General features: G+C 37.8%; 1 protein-coding gene and 1 long non-coding RNA gene across 5 annotated transcripts; both read left to right on the plus strand.

Annotated features, from left to right (window-relative positions):
• Nucleotides 1-1,303: 1,303 nt before the first annotated feature.
• On the plus strand, nt 1,304-8,436 carry LOC143881363 (uncharacterized). 4 transcript variants are annotated; one of them, XM_077384400.1, is made up of 4 exons: nt 1,304-1,775; nt 2,055-2,693; nt 2,858-2,927; nt 7,468-8,436. In XM_077384400.1, the coding sequence occupies exons 1-4, from the start codon at nt 1,697-1,699 to the stop codon at nt 7,478-7,480; spliced, it is 801 nt and encodes a 266-aa protein (XP_077240515.1). In that variant the 5' UTR covers nt 1,304-1,696; the 3' UTR covers nt 7,481-8,436. The 4 variants fall into 4 exon arrangements, 3 of the variants coding, with proteins under 3 accessions (XP_077240515.1, XP_077240512.1, XP_077240514.1); XR_013251928.1 differs by adding an exon at nt 3,222-3,301 and having other exon boundaries at nt 1,306-2,693; nt 2,858-2,963; XM_077384397.1 differs by having other exon boundaries at nt 1,304-2,693.
• Nucleotides 8,437-11,672: 3,236 nt separating this feature from the next.
• On the plus strand, nt 11,673-17,186 carry LOC143881365 (uncharacterized). The gene is made up of 2 exons (XR_013251929.1): nt 11,673-12,496; nt 16,829-17,186. It is a non-coding gene; the product is annotated as an uncharacterized LOC143881365 (long non-coding RNA).
• Nucleotides 17,187-19,926: the final 2,740 nt, after the last annotated feature.

Consider the following 19,926-nt stretch of genomic DNA (forward strand, 5'->3'; position numbering starts at 1 on the left):
GCTTTAGCGAACAACATTAATATTCACTAAAGCTACTCTCTTATATCTAATGTCACTAGATTTTTGTACAAGCATCAGAAATAAAAGAGAAAGCACAAGAACACAGAAGATTCCTTGTTCGAGCAATATGGTATAAGATATTATAAATTTATGGAGCATTAATTATTAGAGCCCCAACTGTATATCACATTATATAGGATTACCAGCAAAGCAAACTATTTTTGTAAATTAATTTGGGTATATACAGCCAGCTACCTTGTGTATTGATGGGGCAACTGATTGAGTCTATTGATCTTGTTGTCCGCCATGAATCCAATCCTTTGCTGTCAACTCAACTCCACGTTCTTCAATCATACTAGCCCATTGGTACGAAGGCTTTCTATCATGGCACGTTTGGCTACCATGATTTTTTTTATCATGATGAACTAGCACCTTCAAAGTGGTGAGAGAGGGGGTGGGCGTGAAAAGCGGCTAAAATCAGGAAACAAAATACATGAATCTATTGTCTCCAAGTGGTGAGAAGGGGCCATAAATGAGGAAACAAAAAACTCAAAATTCGATGGACTGTTTCCCTATTTTTTGCGTCTTCTCATCACTAGAGACACAATTTTCTATTTTTTGTTTCCTGATTTTTAGCCACTTCACGCTCATCTCCACTTGGAACTTGGTAGGCACTGATTTTTTAGCCGTTTCCGGGATCTTGTTTCCTGAGTGAGTTTCAATGCTCGATTTATCATGAAAACAAATTCCCAGCAACCAAACATGCCGTTAATGTTTTCGAAGAAGAATCTTTATTGAGATTGGTAAACTAAGGGGACTTACCCTTTGAAAACCGTATCCGAGAATTTCATCTCGCACAACTCAAGAGGAAAAACCGAAATGTTGGTATGGCGGAAGTAAAAACACCCAGATATTGATTGCAACAGATATGTGATAAGAAGATAAAAAGTTTGAAACTTCTTAGCTACTTGAATCCAGATCCTGAATCTTAACCATTGATTTTGCTGGCCCTTGATTGGGATGGATTAATTAGACTCACAATGCTGCCTTTTCAAACATGTGTATCATGTGTCCAATGAAACACGCACGTCTAAATTAATTAAGACTGATCCACAAAATCTCGGACCTTAATTGGATCCAGAAAGTATGGATCCATAAGGATTCCATATCTTGAGGATGCCGATAAAGATATGAGTGGAAATATCAAATTTAGCGGATGGCGATATACGCAAGACACGGAGCTCATTAATTAAAGCGTGCAGGTTGTTAAAGCCACCCCTATAAATTATGAGACTCGTGAAGGTTGTTCTGAAACTATCTCTCTCTCTCTCTCTCACCTACGAGACTGATATCCATGCAACTCTTTTGATAAATACACCCCTCGGCTTCTGTCTCTCTATCCTAGAAAGAAAAACTAACGGCTTCCTTTTTCTTCTTCCACTGTATCTCCTCGTTTCAGATTTTTATTCCAGATAAACCCTAATTTCTATCTTTCTGTGGAAATTTCTAGGGGTTTTCTCGTCCTGGAGCTTCCAGCGATGCGAGAAGTTGAAAATGCTGAAAATCTGCGCAGAAACCCTATCGTTTCATTATTTCCTCCCCTAAAAACCCTAATTTCTACATAAACCCTAATTTCTAACCTTCTTAGTGTTTTCTAGGGTTTTTTTCCTCGTGAGCTTTCCTCGATGCTTCGGCTATGAAGATAGATCAGACCACCGTATGCACTGGATGCGAATCCAAGGAGCCTTTGCTCCTTCATAACGTTCGGCACAAAGGTATTTTCCACAGTCTCTGCACTCTCTGTGTTTTGAAATTCCACCCTGCATCATTTTGCCCTAATTGCTTCGAAGTCTACGAATTTCCTCCATTAATCGATTTCATAAACTGCTCGAAATGCCCTTCGATTTCTCACTCCACATGCGTTAGCCCTGAAATTGCCCCTCATTACATTTGCCCTATCTGTACGGACCCTTGTTACTCTGATTCCTCGTGTAAGAAGTTCAAATTGGATCTCAAATCGGCAAAGGTGCTTCTGGCTGCGGCTCGAATTGCAGGGGTTTCGATGAGAAGAGCGGCGGTGGTGGCTAGGTTGGAGGCGGAGAGGAAGGTTAGAGAGGCTACATTGGCGAAGAAGAGAGCGAGGGAAGTGCTGGAAAGAGTTCCTTTGATCACGACGAAGGAGAAGAAAAATGGTAAGGAAACTAAAGGGAATACCCTGGCGGTAGAGCGGAAGAAGAAATCAAAAGGAAATAGGCCTTTAGCCGCTGCTTTAGTGGCGCAGGAACAGATTCTTGGCCGTTTTAGGGCGGAAGTGGGGGCGGATAAATTGGTGCCAGTGGGTTCAGATGATGTTGGTTTGCAAGAAAAGGATAAATGGGTGCAAAGAGTAGCTAAGAACAGTGTTGCATTAGCAGAAAGTGATAATTTGAAACCGCCCCCTATTTCGGTTTTTGGGAGTCAGACCCTTCAGAACCATGTTAGAGAGGGGGAAAAGGAGAAATTGAGAAATTCCTCTCTTATGGAGGTGAAACCTGTTGTAGAATTTGAAAAGGAGAAAAACCAGACAATTTTGGATTCTTCTGTTGTGGGGCATCAGCTAAATTCTCAAAAAAGTCTTGTTACTGATGAGAAAACGAAACTAAAAGGATTTGCAGATTCAGATATGGGTCCCCAGCATCACATATCAAACCAGGGTGAGTAACTAACTAGATGTTGTTTTTAACTATTTGTTGGTACAAGAAACAACACCTGCTGTTTTTAACTTACATTGAGAAGGCGTACCCAAGTTTCTGGTTGGAAAATAAAGGCTAGTTTCTCATTTATATTTAATGATGATACTGTTATTTTTTCATTGCAGATGCATATCTATCCAAGACAAATTCCACAGTCATACTCACAGGCTCTCCAAATACTGCAAGCTTGCTTTTGTGAGTTGCACTTGCCGGTCCAAGTCTATTTTTTGGGTACATCATTTTCTCCCCTGATTGATTCTTGTAGTGAAATCATGTAGGGATTCTTAAGAGCATGTTGTGTGTACTTCAGCTTTTTTCCAGTGGAGTAAAATGTGATAGTGGGGCCCATTGTATCTTTAACATGGAGAGAAGTTCCTTCTCTCTCTCTCTCTCTCTCTCTCTCTCTCTCTCTCTCTCTCTCTCTCTTAAATCAATTATATTGATTTTTCGTACTTTTGAAATATGTTCATCTTTTTCTTGTGTTCTAAGAGGAAATGACTTTGAGTTCAATTTTGGAAGATCTTTGCTGGACAAGACTTGATGTGAGTTGAGCAGAGTTACACTGGACAGTTATGTTTCTAAACCTTCAGTTCTCGGTAGTGTTGTTCTTCTCTTTTTTAATAACATGTATACAATATACTATTATACCCTTTCCTTCTGATGAATAAAAAAGGGAGAACTGATGTAGATAGACTTGAGCATGGACCAAAGGTTTAGATTATGATGTAGATCGGGCTTCGGTTCAGATCATGGGGCAAGCAAGGCCCATTGTGTACTTGGTGTGGTGTAGCATTCATGTGCATGTGCATGTGTTGTGAGAGTACCAATGTACAAGTGTAAGTGTAGGTGGTGTGTGCGCGCGCACTTAAGTATAGGGGGCTGAACTTTTGTTTTTATAAATAGGGGGCTGGGGTAGAGTTTAGTTTAATTTTGAAAATGTAAGTTTTGGAGACTTGGAGTTTGGGGGATCTTGGAGGTGTTCCAAGGGAGGAGAAAGAGGTTTCATCCGTTATGGATTTGTAATTGCACCATCATGGAGTGATGTGCATTTCTTCTTCGGATTGTCAGTTCATCTTGTCGAGTGCAAGATCCGGAACCTTCATTGTGAGTTAATCTTGTCGAGTGCGAGATCACATGGAGTGTGTAATTTCCTTATCTTGGGAATTTCTATCCAATTTTCTCTAAAATATCTTTCTTCCCGTCATTTCTACTCTCAGATCTATATATAGTTTCTCGGTTTATACGATTGTGTTCTTGCTTGTAGATTTCATAATCCATTCCCAGTTTCATGTGAGAATAATATTTCCAGATCCTTATTTTAGATATTCCAGTCCAAAAATTTCTTGCAAATCAGCCCCCCTTTCAAGATATTTCACACACATTTGCTGTAAAACTTCAGATCTGATCCCATATTTCCAGACCTAGAACAGATCTGAAATTTCTCCGATCAGTTACACCCATTACTCTATGCAAAAAACTCACCATGCATCTCTAGTAATGACCAGTTTGCTCAAAACCCAAAAAGAGGCTGATCAATTACTTAGTCCATTTCAAATCTACCATGAAGGAGCTCAAAACCTTAATTAAGCTTCAATGCCTAATAGCCTTCGAACTCAACCTAGATGACCTTGTGGGGTTTGAGCTCATTGAATGATTGGGATCCTTGCACACTTTTCAGTCCTTTTGCTTGGTGTGGGATCGCAAGCTTCAACGATGGCCCTACTCACAAGCTCCAACTCCCTCGCCTCTATGTTGCTTCAACGATGGCCCTACTCGCAGGCTCCAACTCCCTCGCCTCTATGTTGCTGGCCACCTCATCAATAGGCTAGCTAACCTCATTCACCTTTTGCTCCAAACTCTTTAATGGCGCCCCTCTCCTTCCCTCATCATTAACTAATGGTTTGAAATTAGCATTATCATGCAATCAGTAGGTCTTGTTTACTCAATATTAGTCCCTTCTATAATCCGCCGGTCCATCAATCTAACCCTCTGTCTACTTAGAGAGCTTGGTGCTCTTAGCGGGCCGTTTCCTCAAAGAGTCGATGCTTTTTGTTGGATTGAGATCCTCACTGTCGATGAATTTTTTTTAAAAAAGAGATCCTCACTGTCGATCACCTTCATAGTAGATCAAGATCATTGTTAATCATTGCGTGCTATGCCTTGCTGATGCTAAGTTTATATATCACCATTTGCTTCATTGCATATTTGCACATGAAATTCGCTACTTCATTCTTGGTCTTTTTTGGAGTAATTTGGGTTTATCCATGGTCATACTGCTGACCATTTTGAGTCACGGGTGGGTTTTTGCTCCTTGCCCTTTAGAGGTAGAGCTCTCTAGAGCTTTTTCCTTTGTTGCCTCTTTATGGTTGGTTTGGAAGGAAAGGAACAGGAGAATTTTCAAAGGCATCACTAGAGGTGTCCATAATATTCAGAGGCATATATTATCTTTGGTTGTCTTGTGGGCTACGAACCTTCCTATTTTTAGAGGTACTTCGGTGATATCTTTCCACGCATCTTGGGAGGAGATTTGATTGAGCAGTTGCGGCAAAAAGTGTCCTCGCCCTGGGTGTGACTCTCCTGGAATATTGAAGCTGAACTTCGACGGCTTGAGTGTTGACAACTCGGACCCCGATGGCATTGGAGGCCTTCTTAGGAGCACAGATAGAAAGCTTATATATGCCTTTTCATGGCCTCTTAGGGAGAAGGATTCAAATAAGGTGGATGGTCAAGTGCTTCATGGAATCTTCCTTGTGGGTTAGAAGCATTTTAATCACATTATCATTGAGGATGGCTTTCTCAATCTTGTCAGATGGGTGAGAGATGGGGCCTGTTATTCTTGGATATTCGCATATGCTATTGAGGACCTTCTCGTTGTGATTGAGGGTCATGACGTGGAGATCCGACATGTTTGGTGATCTACCAATAGTGATTCTGATCTACTTGCTCATATGAGTGTTGAGAGAGAAGCAATTTTGATGTTTAATCACCTCCCTCTGCAAAGATATTATTTATGTATGTTGTTGTGTCGCCACTTGTTCGTTGTATCTTCTTTTCTTGGCTTTCTCTTTTATTCTCCCTTTTGTTTTGGTGTATCTTGACCTTCTCAATCATTGGGCTTTTGCCTATTATTTTAGAACAAATCTTCATCATTCGATCGAAAATACCATGAATGTTATCGGCGTTTTCTACACATAATTGCATAGTGATAACAAACGAGATTGATGTCAGCAATAATATTATGAGTTTCAAGAATCTCAATGTGGTGGAGGTAGACTTCTCAACCTCTTCAATGGACACAGAAATTTCTCTTGAACTTCTACTCAACCAGCCCCAAGCAGAACCTATACGTGCATACAGTTGAATAGACAAAGTGAGTATATAAAGCTAAGATTGAGGCAATCTCCAACTTGCCTGCTAATCCTAAGTGTTGAAGTATAAAGATTAAATAACTCCTCCAACAGCTTAAGCTTTTGGGGTAATTGGTTGTTTCACATGGTATCAGAGCAAAAGGTCCCAAGTTCAAACCTCTTTGATATTAAAAAATCCGCATGTAATGGCCAAATCCAAAATAGGGGCCACATGTGCCATGTAGGCCAACCCTAAAAGAGGAGCCACTCGTGAGGGGGAGTGTTGAAGTATAAAAGATTAAATAACGCCTTCTCCAACAGCTTAAGCTTTTGGAGTAATTGGTTGTTTCACGCTACTTACCATCAATAAGTACAGCTCGGTCAGGTCATGAACCAACTGACAACGTGAATAGCGTATATGATGCCCGTCCAGGTTTTGGGTAAGTACAGAAGGAACCCTACAAGCTGACTGGTGTCTCAACTGTCTTGGTAAAGTGACATGACCATATGCAATAAAATGTTGCTCATGCATGTATTATGTCAGCATATGTCCATGTGCTGAGTAGGCTCTTTATACCCAACAAATATGTTGATAACCATGTTCCATCTGAAATTGCATTTTTCGCATAAACAAATGAAAGTTGCTAACTAAATCTTCACCCATTATTAGACTGTCAGTCTTGTATATCAGGTTCTTAATATTTACCAGGTGCGGTAATGACAGTTCTTATCATTACCCATTGCCTTGTTACAAGTTACCCAACAATATAATGACACTGTAGATCTAAAAATATTGTAAATTCAGCAAATCCAGGAACATGCTTGTTCGCACACAAATGGACAATTAGTGATCCTTTCTTGAAATATGAGAACATGATTCATGCAAGGCAATGATAACATGCAGGATGGCAAAGGCTCATCAATTCCTTGTTCATCGTTTAGATTTTGTTTTAAGATTCCTTTTATTAGGCTCTTGAACCATGAGAAATATAAACTCAGAGAAAGATACTATGCATATTGATATTCCCTTCTCGTTTTTTAGGCTGGTCCATAATTCAGTTGAATGGAGTGAATTAAGTTATGATTTCCTTGAAACTGATCCATTTGCAAAAGATTCTGCTATCTCCTACTTTTCCTTCAAAAGAAACTCTTACATGTTCAGTTAGATCAAAAGGCTATATATTGTGAAAAGGTCACAAACTGATATCTGCCTTCAGTTATGTTCCTTGCCGAAACTCAAAAAGTAGTTATACCTATTTTACCAGTTCATAATGATTTGGTTACTATTGGTGCCTTTATTGTTTGGGACTATTTTCTTTCAGCTAGAATAGCAGAGAGAAGGTATGGCTTTCGAGCATAACATGCATGTATAATTTCTGCCATTGCAGGAATTTAATGTAGAGATGTTTTCATGGTGGCTTTCATGTGAGATGTCGATGTTTGAAAATCTGTTTGGGTGTAAAGGGGATGCTTGGGGCTGGAAGACTTTTCGGTGCATAATGTGGATGATGGAAAGGTCTCTTGCCCCTTTAGAGCCATGTTTGTTGGATTTAAAGATGCGGTCTTTTCTGCTAGTTTCTTTACTTTTTGAGAAAAAATGGCATCTTTCGAAATTGGTCAGTTGGGAAACAGCAAAAGGATTTTGCTGGTTTAAGCTGATTCCTATCTCTTTTGGTGTTCAAGAATCAAGATCACAACCATGCCTGTGTTGCTATAATCAACACTTGTGATTGCCTTAAAAGAAGGAAATTTCATTTGCCAACTGGTGCATCCTTTGTAAATAAGAAGAGGAATCCCTAGACCACGCTGTTCTGCATTGCCCTCCCGCATGAAGGGTTTTGGTGGGCCGTCATAAAAAACTTTAGGGTGGTTTGGATTTTCTACATTTCTATCAAGAAGACCATTTTACATTGGAGCGGCAGCCCTTTTGGTAAAACAGGTCATACTCTTTGGAGACTAGCACCTTTTGCAATTACATGGGTCATCTGAAAACAGAAATGCTAGGATTTTTGAAGATAAAGCAAGACGTGTAAGGAAGAATTATATCGGAAATCAACATTGATGGGTAAAGCTAGAGAGGATACAGCGGGTTGAGCTTGTGCATCAGGAGGTTCAGAGTGTGTTTACTTTTGCTCCTGCTTGACAATATAAGAACCTGCACTATTCTAATGGTACAGATCTGAAGGAGAAACTGATGGTGGAAAAAGCAGAAGCTTTTGATGTCCTGATATTTGTTCTGGTTATGTTGTTGGATTCTCTGATTTCAGTACCTTGAGTAGAAACCCAGTGTCAGCAGAGTTCCATGGTCTTATGAAGTTTTTATTTTATTTTATGATTAAAGGTATTTCAATCCTTGCCATGTTCTTCAGTCTATGGAGTGAAGCACGATCTACCTTCATGTGTAAGTTGCAGGTCTTATATTTTGTACCTACGCCATTTGCCCTTTTTTGCAACAATCAAGCCATTCACTTTTAGGTTCTTACCATCGATAGGCCATCCCCAAAAAACTCTTTTGGATGATACTGACCGTTCATATTATAGCCTGTAAACTGAACAGTTCAGAGTTCAAAAAAAAAATGAAAAGAAATATGTGTGAAAATAACCTCAAATTGGAGGGTTATAATTGCAAGGGCGCTGATTAATTCGCACCCAAAAATCCCCTCATCCGCCTGCTTTGATGGGAACTAATGTACTTCCCACTGGAAGGATTCAACGCTCCTGATTGAAACGGACACCGTTGCTGGCTGTCCCAAGTAAAGAAAAGGGGCGAATGTATTTTTTTCGGTGGCCCAAAGAAGTCCCAAAGTATCATAAAACTCCAAGCAAATAATTGGAAAATAAGAAGGCAACTATCCACATTCACAAAGAAAGTCTCCACAAATCTTAGGCTCTGTTCACTTGCGTTCCCGAGAAAGCAAATTCCTGGAAAACAGCATCTTTTTTCCTTAACAAGACAAAATTCTAGTGTTCACTTGCTTTCCTGAGAAAGTAACAAGCCTAGGTGGAAAATGTCAAATAATGACATGGAAATTGCCAAAAATGATGTGGAAATGTCTCTTTTCTCACAAGTGTGGGAAACCAAATCCCACTATTTTGGTCGGATTTGCTTTCCCAGGAAAACTAGTGAAAAAAGGTGGGCAAGCAGTTTCTCGGGAAACCTTTTCCTACATAGTTTCCCCGGATTTCTTTTCCTAATGCCACGTCAAGTTCTCGGGAGACATTTTCTTTTCCTTTCCCGGGAAAACAAGTGAACAGAGCCTTAGGGTTTGGAGGGAATTAGTCCCACTCTACAAAGTGGGGTGGGGACACCCTACGTCATCAAAAAAAAAAGAAAAAAGAAAAGAGAATGTCTCCACAAATCTTAGGGTTTGGATAGTCTAATGGAACAAATTTTTGTGACATATACCAGGCCTAGCAAATGAATGGTCTGGATCATAGAATAGGTGGGACCCACCTATAATTTTGCCCTCCATAATATATTTCATTGTATAATAACTCTAAGCTCTGTTCACTTGCGTTCCCGGGAAAGCAAATCCCTGAAAAACAGCCTCTTTTTTCCTTGAGAATACAGAATTCTGGTGTTCAATTGCTTTCCTGAGAAAGTAACAACTAACAAGCCTAGGTAGAAAATGTCAAATAATGACATGGAAATTGCCAAGAATGATGTGGAAATGTCTCTTTTTTCACAAGTGTGGGAAACCAAATCCCACTATTTTGGTCTGATTTGCTTTCCCGGAAAAATTAGTGAAAAAAGGTAGGCAAGCAGTTTCTCGGGAAACCTTTTCCTGCACAGTTCTTGCGCACGTGAACAAGCGCGGGGAACCTTTTCCTACACAGTTTCTCTGGATTTCTTTTCCTAATGCCACGTCAGATTCTCGGGAAACCTTTTCTTTTCCTTTCCCGGGAAAACAAGCGAACAGAGCCTAAGAAAAATCATCTAGTAGGGACAGGTTCTTGCATCACAAGAATATAAAAAAACAAGGCTCATGCAACTTGCAAATCAGCCATCTCTTTAAATAATTGTGATATAGTTTGGATATGGACAAATATTTGCATTGGATTCTATAAACTACCTTATTATTAAATTGTGTAGTATGTTCTAGAGTGATAAGAACTCCCAAAATTAAGAATATTATCATGGATATGCTTAACAAGACTAATTTGTTCTCTCATGTACTTCTCAAATCCTTTTATGCCCTTGAGAGAACTGAGATTTGTGCTTGTTTCTCACTAAATGAGATTAAGTGAGAAATTTACTAGCATATTGTCTTATATGGGAACACGTTTATTATCTATGGATACCTCTAAGAAAATTACTTGCATATTGTCTTATATGGGAACACGTTTAAATTTAAATATGATTATTTGCAAATAATAGTTGTGATGGGTGTTGTTCTCCGTAGGGATAACAGAGCAAGGTTTTATTTTATCATTGGATATCCTCGCTATCATCATGTTTTTTTCTTATGAGTATTAAAAATGAACAGAAAAGTGGTGGGTATTGGGCACGAGTCAAAGATCATGTCAAGATTACAAGCAGGGTAGCCAATTCCTGTAATAATCTATCTAAGAATTCTACTCTCTTGAAGCTTAACTCCAATAATTTTAGAAATTTTATAGTTAATGGCTTCCAAAGCGGTCTTAATGCCCCCATTTGCAAATACAATCAACTTAAAATAATCTTAGTTTCAAATACTCAAAGCCAAAGCTGCTTCTTAAACTATTGAGGGTGTGTTTGGCAAGGCTTCTTATTTTGCGTCGATTAAGCAATTTTAAATATCACATGGGCCCTGTTCATTTTGGATTTTGAGAATCAGTTTGAGTCCAAAAACTGATTATTGGACTCAAAATTGCGTTTGAGTCCAATAATCTCTCTCTCTCTCTCTCTTTTTTTTTGAAAATGACGTTCGAGTCCGATAATCAGTTTTGGACTAAAAATGAACTCTCAAAATCCAAAATGAACAGGGCGTAAGATTAAATTTTGAGGCGATTACAAAGACCCATCTTATCAGGATGTAGTGGGCACCACATGGAACTGTTAGATGTAACAGCCACAATTGAAATCATTCGAGTTCAGTGTAGCTGATCACATTGGATTAAGAAAATTGACAATATTGGTTAGTCATGTGGGATTGAATTGTTTCATTCAGTCTGCATCTTTTTCCAAAATTTGAATAGCAAAGTTTAGTCATGTGGCTATTGATGTAGGCAGTACCTAAAGTTGCAAATATAGGAATTTCTCGGCAGGGAAAAATCTCGGGATATATTGATTTTTTTATTTTTTTCATGTTTATATCGAAAAACGATAAAATAAAAATATCATGACATTATCACAGTAAATGAAATATCACTATATTTTTTAAATTCTCAGGATTAGTTCAGGATTTTGTCATTTAATTAAAATGTCGCGATAAAATTGCTATAGGAGATAACCATTTTTTATAACTGCACAAACTCATCTTGTCCTTTATCATTGAAACCGACATCAAAGGTTATTAGAGTTCCCAAAAGCTCCCAGAAGACAATTAAAAAAGAAAATGACAAGCAATTATTAAAACATGGTAGTGCCAATATCAGTAGCCAAAGGCCCAAAGTTATATGTGGGATCTATTTGTCATTATAAAACATGGGTGTCTTGCACTTTTGTCGTATTGTAGTTTGGGATCTGAGAGCTGCTGGAATCTTTGCAAGAAATATTGAAATCAGATACCGGGTATTGGCAGAATTTAAAAATGAGATTTTGGGCAAGTTGGGTTTTTGTAATTTTTTGCTGTTTTGGCCAAAAAGGCTTGGACTCTGATGTGGGTTTTCTATAGTTAATGAGATTTTGGGCAAGTTGGGTTTTTTGTTATTTTTGCTCTTTTGGCCAATAGGCTTGGATTCTGATGTAGGTTTGCTATATTTTATCTTTCTTATTGTTCTTCATTTTTTTAATATGGGTAGACTTGTAGTCTAAAGGTGAGAACCAAGACTCAGAAGAGAGATATTTCTAAAGGGAACTTCTCTGAAATGTATTCAACATAAATCTAAGATGGAGGAAGGTTCTTGTATTCTTTGCAACATACACTAGAATGTGAATATTGGTCACTTCTGTTTTCTCTCTGGAAAAATTTAGAAGTTTGGTTGTGCTGATATGGAAGATTTTCTAGGCATATTTTCAGGCTGGAGCTGGAAGGAGAACAAGTTGTTTGAACTGGCTTTGGCTGTTGTTGAGGAACAAGACCCAGATAGGTGGAGCATGATTGCAACCATGGTTGGAGGAAAGAGTGAAGAGGAGGTCAAAAAACACTATGGGAAACTTGTGGAGGATTTGAAGTGCATTGAATCTGGTAAACTAGACAAACGATTAGGAGAAATAGAGTTTCATCTCCAAGTTGACTGCACTCATTCCATGTCTTGGACTGATGAAGATCAAAAGTATGTCATCTCCCTTAATTATTAGAAAGAATTTGAATTTGATTCTTGTTATGTGGCAGGCCTCTCTTTTGTGTTTGTTTTTGGGTAGGTTCTTTTGTTGTTTACCTCTGGTGTGATGGGCTTTCTAGGCTTATTGGATTTTTTTTGGGAGATTCTTTTGTTGTTTACCTCTGGTGTGATGTTTTAGTTCTATTTGTTCAGCTAAACTTCCTTTGCCTTCTACTATTTTTGGTAATAGTCCACACCAGAGGTAGCCAATTCCATCAAATATCAAATAAGTGTAGAAAGCCCATCACATCTTTTGTTGTTTACCTTTGGTGTGATGGGCTTTCTAGACTTATTGGATATTTGATGGAATTTGTTTCCTCTGGTGTTTTAGTTCTATTTGTTTAGCTGAATTTCCTTTGCCTTCTGCTAGTTTTGGTAATAGTCCACAGCACTTTGTTTCTCTTACAACTGAATCTGAAGGTTTTCAATCTAAATCATTTGTCTGTTAAGGAGGTGCTGTTAAAGGCTTCTTCACTCAATAATGCTGTTTGGGGAAGTCAGTAAATTTCAATTCTATATCGAAATATACATGAAAGAGCTTTGCCTTTGTCTTTAGTTTTAATTTATGTTCTTTTATATATAAGTGAGTAAGGATGGAATTCCTGCCCCTAATATTGGAATTCGGGGCCATCACCACTAGTGAAAAGAAGCAACTTCTCCCTGTTAATTTTGGATTTTGTAATTGATTTTGAGTCCAATAATCAGTTTTGGACTCAAAATCAATTCACAAAATCCAAAACAAACAGGGCTAGATATTCGTATTCTCTTCCTTAAGTTTTCTTGTTTTCTTCTTCTTTTTCCTTTTGTGTTGGTTACTTAAGTCTGATAAGGCAGACTGAAACCTGACAGCCAGGGAGGCAGGGACTAGGACCTGAGATCTTCACACAAGGAGGGGGTCCCTCCACCACTTGTTTACTTTGATGGAAGTATTGGTACTATTTACTTTTCGACACCTTCATACATCTCTTTGCTCATGTCACTGGTGTATTGAAACCCATGGCCTTGAACTTTTCTCTTCTTACTATTTATACTTTACACTTTTTTAATTTGATTTTTTTATTCTTTTCGTTTTAGAGATGATGAGGATCCAACATTCACATACATTTCCTCCATATTATTATTTATCAGTTGTTAGTATTAGAATTTGCACCATTTTATAATTTCATCAATTGGCTTTTAATGGTCTATTCGAGCATTTCTGTTGATTCTAATTGGCCAGCCCAAGGGTTAAATCTTCCACTGATTTGTTAACATTGAAATATAGCTTGTGCACATGTAATTCTCCAGGTTTTTGCAATCCCGTTATATAAATTTGTTACACTTTTTGTGCAATTATTTGTGAGATGGCTTCCTTTTTCTAGTGAAACTAAAAATGATTCCATTCCTGTTAGAATTGATTGTTATTCATTAAGGGATATGAATTTAGAACTTATATGATTAGTTCCATTTGAAAAGCCGATGAACCATGTTTAGTCATATGCTTGGATTCCATTCATTGTTTCACTTCCAAATTACCTTCCATATTAGAAGATAGAGAGATGGGAGTTTATGTTGTTATGCATAGTCAGGAAACTGCCTAGCGAAGTGGAGTGATTAATGTCTATATTTGTTTTTTCGAATTATCTCAAAGTGTAGTTTCTGTCAACATATTGCATGAACTTGTAGTTTATGTTGTTTTTGCAGCTCTTATACTTTCAAGCTTGAACTGGTTATCATTCACAAATTGCATGACAAATATATGCAGATGATAAAAAATCATGAAAAACCAGATAGCCTGGAAAGGCATAAGAAAGGAAATAAAAGAGATGAAATTGGGGAACATTTGGTTTGGGCAGATCTTAAACCTTTGGAACACCATTCTAGTAACAGAATGTTGGAGAAGCAAGAAAGTGGCTTTCTTGGTCGGTATTAAAAGTCAGTTGATCAAATTTGATCATGAAAAAGATCTAGGTCTGTTTTCACATTGTTTGTTCATTAAATTAATACCCATAGTTCTGATCCATGAACCCAACTAGACTAAATTACAAGCTAATGCAGCTACATTATTCTTCTGATGAGCTAAACTTGTTGGAAAACATGTTTCGATCCCTCAGTGCTCTAGTGTGTTCTTTCGCATAATGGCACCAAGTGTTCTTTCAGAAAGAATACTTCTCCATGCGAGAGTATGCACCGACTAATATGGTAAATTATGCTATCCCAACCTGTAGCTTAGCCATTAAGTGTATCTCTGTTTACATGCCTAGATTAATGCGCCTATCGGGCTTTAGAGCTACCATTGGGCATGGCGAATGTGAAAAACAGTACTTGTGGACAGTGGAGACTGTATTAGATATGCCTCAATTCTCCCTTCCTTGATTGCCACGCCCATGTGAGTGGGCTCATTTTTATGCACATTTTGGCTTTAGAACCATGACAAAGGGAGGTTTACTCATTTAGTTTGAGAATTAAGTCTTGGAAAACATGTGCCAACCATTTGTTAGAATATGTTCTCCAAATGGTCAAATTGAGAACTTAATGTTGGTATGGAATTTTTCCAAAGTAGAATGACTTCTTGCTTAAACAGGAAATCCAAGTCTCTCTTCCAGATGCTAAAGATGCAGTGTTCTTAGTCTGAAGTTCCAGTGAAACACGAAACTTCCAAATTATTTCATACACTCCCTTTGCAAGATTATGATTCACTTTATGTATCATCACCATTCACAATTCACAATCATGTCATTGATGTGCTGAATTGTTAAATGAACTCAGAGTGACTGACTCACTGATGTGAAAATCTTCCTGCAAAATAACTTTCCATTAAGGACACCGAAATCTGAGTAACACTTTGTCTGTGAAGTAAAAAAGATGGGCACATCCCCATACATTACTTATTGACATTCAGTTCGAGCAAAGAAGATACACAAACTCTTGCTGTTGTTCTGTTCTCATCCCATGTGAAAAAAAAATAGTTTCAATGGAAAGAATTTATTTGAGTCTTTCCGTGTCAATTATGAAATAGAAATGACAGTAAAAACTAGCAGCATGAGCTCTTATTATTTTTCAACTTTAAACAGATGAACCATATTTCTTGGCATGATACTCATTGCGACTTCCGTGGTGCCTCCTAGAAAGTGGAATGATGTGAAGCTAAAGAGGTGAAAATAATTAACTGCCTGGAATAATGGTGGAGATGAAATTCATCTAGATAGTTGTAGTAATAAGTTGTTGTCAATTAATTCATCATTGAAACTCTGTTCTCTGTGTTTCTTCCTGTTCAGGTTCATCTTCTTGGATTTTTCCTACATTTTTACATCTGCTTCTGTGGGTTTTCTAGGTTTCTGCTTCATAGAGGCTCTACCAATCAAAGCCAGAACAGTACTCAATTTCATATATGAGACAACAGTTTTGTAAATTGCCTAACTTAGGTATCTTTTGATCAATTATCTAACGTCAAAGAAGAAAATAACATTCGAGAATCAGTCTTGAGTTTAAATCATTTTTTAGGAGGAACATCGTAGAAAACAGATACATGTTAGCAATTGATGTACATGGGGCGCACACATAACCTATTTTGCATCAGTACGGGTACAAGTATCGGAATCCGACACGGATACTAAGTGCTGGATTCGGCAAACCTCAAAAAGAAAGATTCGTAGATTCGCCAAAATATTTTACTCAATTCTCAAATTTTAATGATTGCTAATAATAATATGGTTATAAATAGTAATATATTGAAAATTTAAGTTGATAAAGCAAATATAATATTTTGTTTCCATATAAAAACTTATAATTAGGTTGGATAAAATTGAAAACATTCGATAATTGTAAAGTTATTGTAAAGTTATAGTAGTAATATTCATAAAAAATATAAAAGAGATCTAAAGTACCACCAAGAATCCTGAACTATTGGAATTCGACACGTGATGAACATGGGTAATTCGCCAATTCAAAAGAATAAATGTAACATGAACCCATTGGGCAGTCCATAAATGACTATGAATATAAACATGCCGGGTGTCTATCCTAAAACAATAAATGCTTTTAAATTTGAATACATGGTAATCAACATGCAATTAATCAAAGCTTCTGAAATGAACACCCTGTGTTGCCATTATTCCCTTCTTGTGATTGCACTGAACCTGTTCTCCTCATTAGGTGAATTAAACTTGGGCATCTGTTATTTTTGACATTATGTGTGGTGTTGTTGTTTTTGTATTAAAGTGTTCTATGGTGTCTGTATTTCTGATTCCTCACTAACTTCTTTTGTCTATGTCTCTGATCCTTCAATAACCTCTTCATACACAGGCTGTTTTTTCAATTGGAGATAAAATGAATGGAAGATTCTCAAAGCCATTGTTACCGTCTTCAAGCTTGCATAAGAGAAGGCGAAAAAAATGAACAGAGATCACAATATTGTATGTGTGTGTGTGTGTCCATCCCAACATTTGTTAAGGGAATAGACAGTGGTTAGAAATGTTTACTGAAAATAGAAATGCGAAAATGTTGAGAAACATACATTTGAACTCTGGGATCCATAATGGGAGGGTGTGTGTGTGTGGCAGTTTGTTAAGTAAAAGAATTCCATCCCAACATTTGTGAAGGGAATAGTCAGTGGTTAGAAATGTTTACTGAAAATAGAAATGCGAAAATGTTGAGAAACATACATTTGAACTCTGGGATCCATAATGGGAGGGTTACTTGCAAAGATAAAATAGTTTTACTAAATTGCAGTCAGCCATTTTTTTTTTTTTTTTGTAAAGTAAATTAAAATGCATTTTGGCTACTAAAATCTAACAACATTGGAAGCTTGGGAACTTATAATGGTAAAGGAATATGAAGGAGCCTTTTCCTTTGGAACCCAATGGGTGTAAGTTCCAAAGGGGAGTGATGTCATCTTAAAAGAGCTCCAATGATAATATTCAACAAAGAACATAATCTCTAACCTTGATGGTTTTCACATTTAAGCAAAATCAAATATATTTGATAGTGTCGCGAATAAGAAAGGAGAACCATAATTCCACCCCTCGACCCAGCATTTCCACCTCTTTTGGTGTATCTTTTCCTGAAAATGAAGTCATTTCTCGGGAATGACAAAGAAGAGAGTGAAAAAGCATCGAATTTTAGGAAAAGACAAACAAAAGCGGCATGGCTTAGGGTTTTTCTTGGCATTTTGGTGCTACATCAGCAAAACTCCTTGTTTGGTTTCAAATATAGCATTGAAATCCCTGAAGATTCCCAGGGATGTCTCTTGGTTAATTATTGCATGTCTAGTGATGTGGCAACTTGATCTCCTCCCTATAATATCCAAGCCCAAAACTAAAAAAGTTGAATTTTGCTTGGATTTCTTGGGAATGATGCTCTCTCTCTCTCTCTATATATATATATATATATATATATATATATATATATATATATATATATATATATATATATATATATATATATATATAAAGAGAGAGAGAGAGAGAGTGAAGCTACACCGCCGGTGGAGCTAACTTAGCTACACCGCCGGCTTAAAATACAATGGCGGTGTAGCTTCACTTTCCTCATATATATATATATATATATATATATATTCGTAATGACACCCTCTACCACTACTACACGAGGTTGACAACATTACTTACCACTATTCTCCGAGGAAAGCTCCAGGCAAATCCAATGCTTGTCTCGTCACCGTTGACTACTTATTTCACTACTCCCCGAGTCTATGCTGTGCAACCAAATAGAAGCCAAAAGGGAGCTACTCTCTCTCTCTCTCTCTCTCTATATATATATATATATATATATATATATATATATATATATATATATATATATATATATATATATATATATATATATATATAGAGAGAGAGAGAGAGAGAGAGAGAGAGTAAAAAGGGTAAAATGGTAAAGAGAGTAGTACAGTGAGAGGAGGGGGTATAAAAGGGAAAATGGTAAAAGAAGAGCGGGAAGAGGCAGTGCAGGGGAGGGCCAACAACAGAATATCTATTGGTGATCCATCCCATGCTCAGCCTTTTCCCTGCCTGCGCTCCATACAATTTTCATCTTTACCATTTTAACCTTCTTCTCCCAAAAATAACCTTTCCTATTGCCCGCTTCTTCTGCTTTCCTCCACATTTCACTATTTCCCAAAGTGTGCTTGTTATTTGTCATTTTACTCTTGAACATTGTACTGTATATATATATTTATTGAGAGAGAGAGCATGTTTGGTACTTCCTCTAAAATAGAGAGAGAGAGAGAGAGCTTGTTTGGTACTTCCTCTAAAATGGTAGGACGCAGGTGTAGTACACGTTTAGGCACCAATAAAAATCCTCCCACTTTGTGACTTGCTGTGCTACTGCTACTACTACCCAATGTACGCACTTCACCAACTTCATTCTCTCTAAAAGGAAAATGATATTGGCATTCACATATTTGATAATGACACTCCTTTCTTGAATTTACTCTTCTAAAATTAGGTACTCCAGAACTAGAGGTGTCACCAGATCTCTACTGCTCTGTTTGGTTGCTAGAAGTTGGGTGGGGGATTAGGAGAAGAAAAAGTCAAAGGGGAGAAGACAAGAAGATTAGATTGGGAGAAGAATAGTGGAAGATTGACAGGTGTGTTTGGTTGCGCGGCAACCCGTGAGACGATAAGGAAGATGTAGGGGTGCCATTACCAAAATAGAGGGTGGAAGAGAGAGAAAGGGAAGAGACGGGAAGAGAGAAAAGAGAATAAGACATGAACTTCATGAGATCTTCTCCTTAAATTTGGGGAGAAGATTGGGGGGGGCGGGGGGGCATCTCCACCACGTAGGCGCCACGTAGGATAAAAAGTAATAATAATGTCTAGAAGTTGTCTAGTGGTCAAAGGGCTAAATGGCAATCAAACATGCTTTTGGGAGATCTTTGGAAGATCTCAAGCGTTTGAAACTCCTACAATCCCCCCAAAATGGGCAACCAAACAGAGCAGTAGATGTCAGATCCACCTATGTCTTGGTCATGATTCGTTCGAATCCCATATCGGTCAAATCTTTTTCAAAGTGCATTTTGGATCCTACTTTTTGAGTCTAAGCCATGATCCATTTCGAATCAGACCATCATCTGTAATATGTCCTTCTTATGTTATATGGAATTGTGGCTTTAGGTAGAGAGAGAGAGAGAGAGAGAGAGAGAGAGAGAGAGAGAGAGAGAGAGAGTTCTTTGAAACAAAAAGCAAGAAAATGAAATATTGTTTGTTGTTTATAGTATGTTTTGAAATAGGGATTTGCTAGGCATTTTTGCATAAAGCAATCATTCTATGGAACTTTGGCTCGAGACCGCAGAGAAGTATTCCCCAGAGCACGGTGTAGGGCTAGGAGATCGTAAGAATATGCAAGGGTCCGAAGAAGCGTTGAGCATGTAGAGCCTTCAGGGC

Source organism: Tasmannia lanceolata, unplaced genomic scaffold (genome assembly GCF_043159265.1).
Source record: "Tasmannia lanceolata isolate RefF3 unplaced genomic scaffold, GAP_Taslan_0.1 ptg000007l, whole genome shotgun sequence".
NCBI lineage: Eukaryota > Viridiplantae > Streptophyta > Magnoliopsida > Canellales > Winteraceae > Tasmannia > Tasmannia lanceolata.

Excerpts from the sequence above, each read along its gene's own strand:
- LOC143881363 (XM_077384397.1), top strand. The coding sequence starts at position 1,697 with ATGAAGATAGATCAGACCACCGTATGCACTGGATGCGAATCCAAGGAG. Across the intron at positions 2,694-2,857 it reads GCATCACATATCAAACCAGG|ATGCATATCTATCCAAGACA; the intron begins GTGAGTAACTAA and ends TTTTCATTGCAG.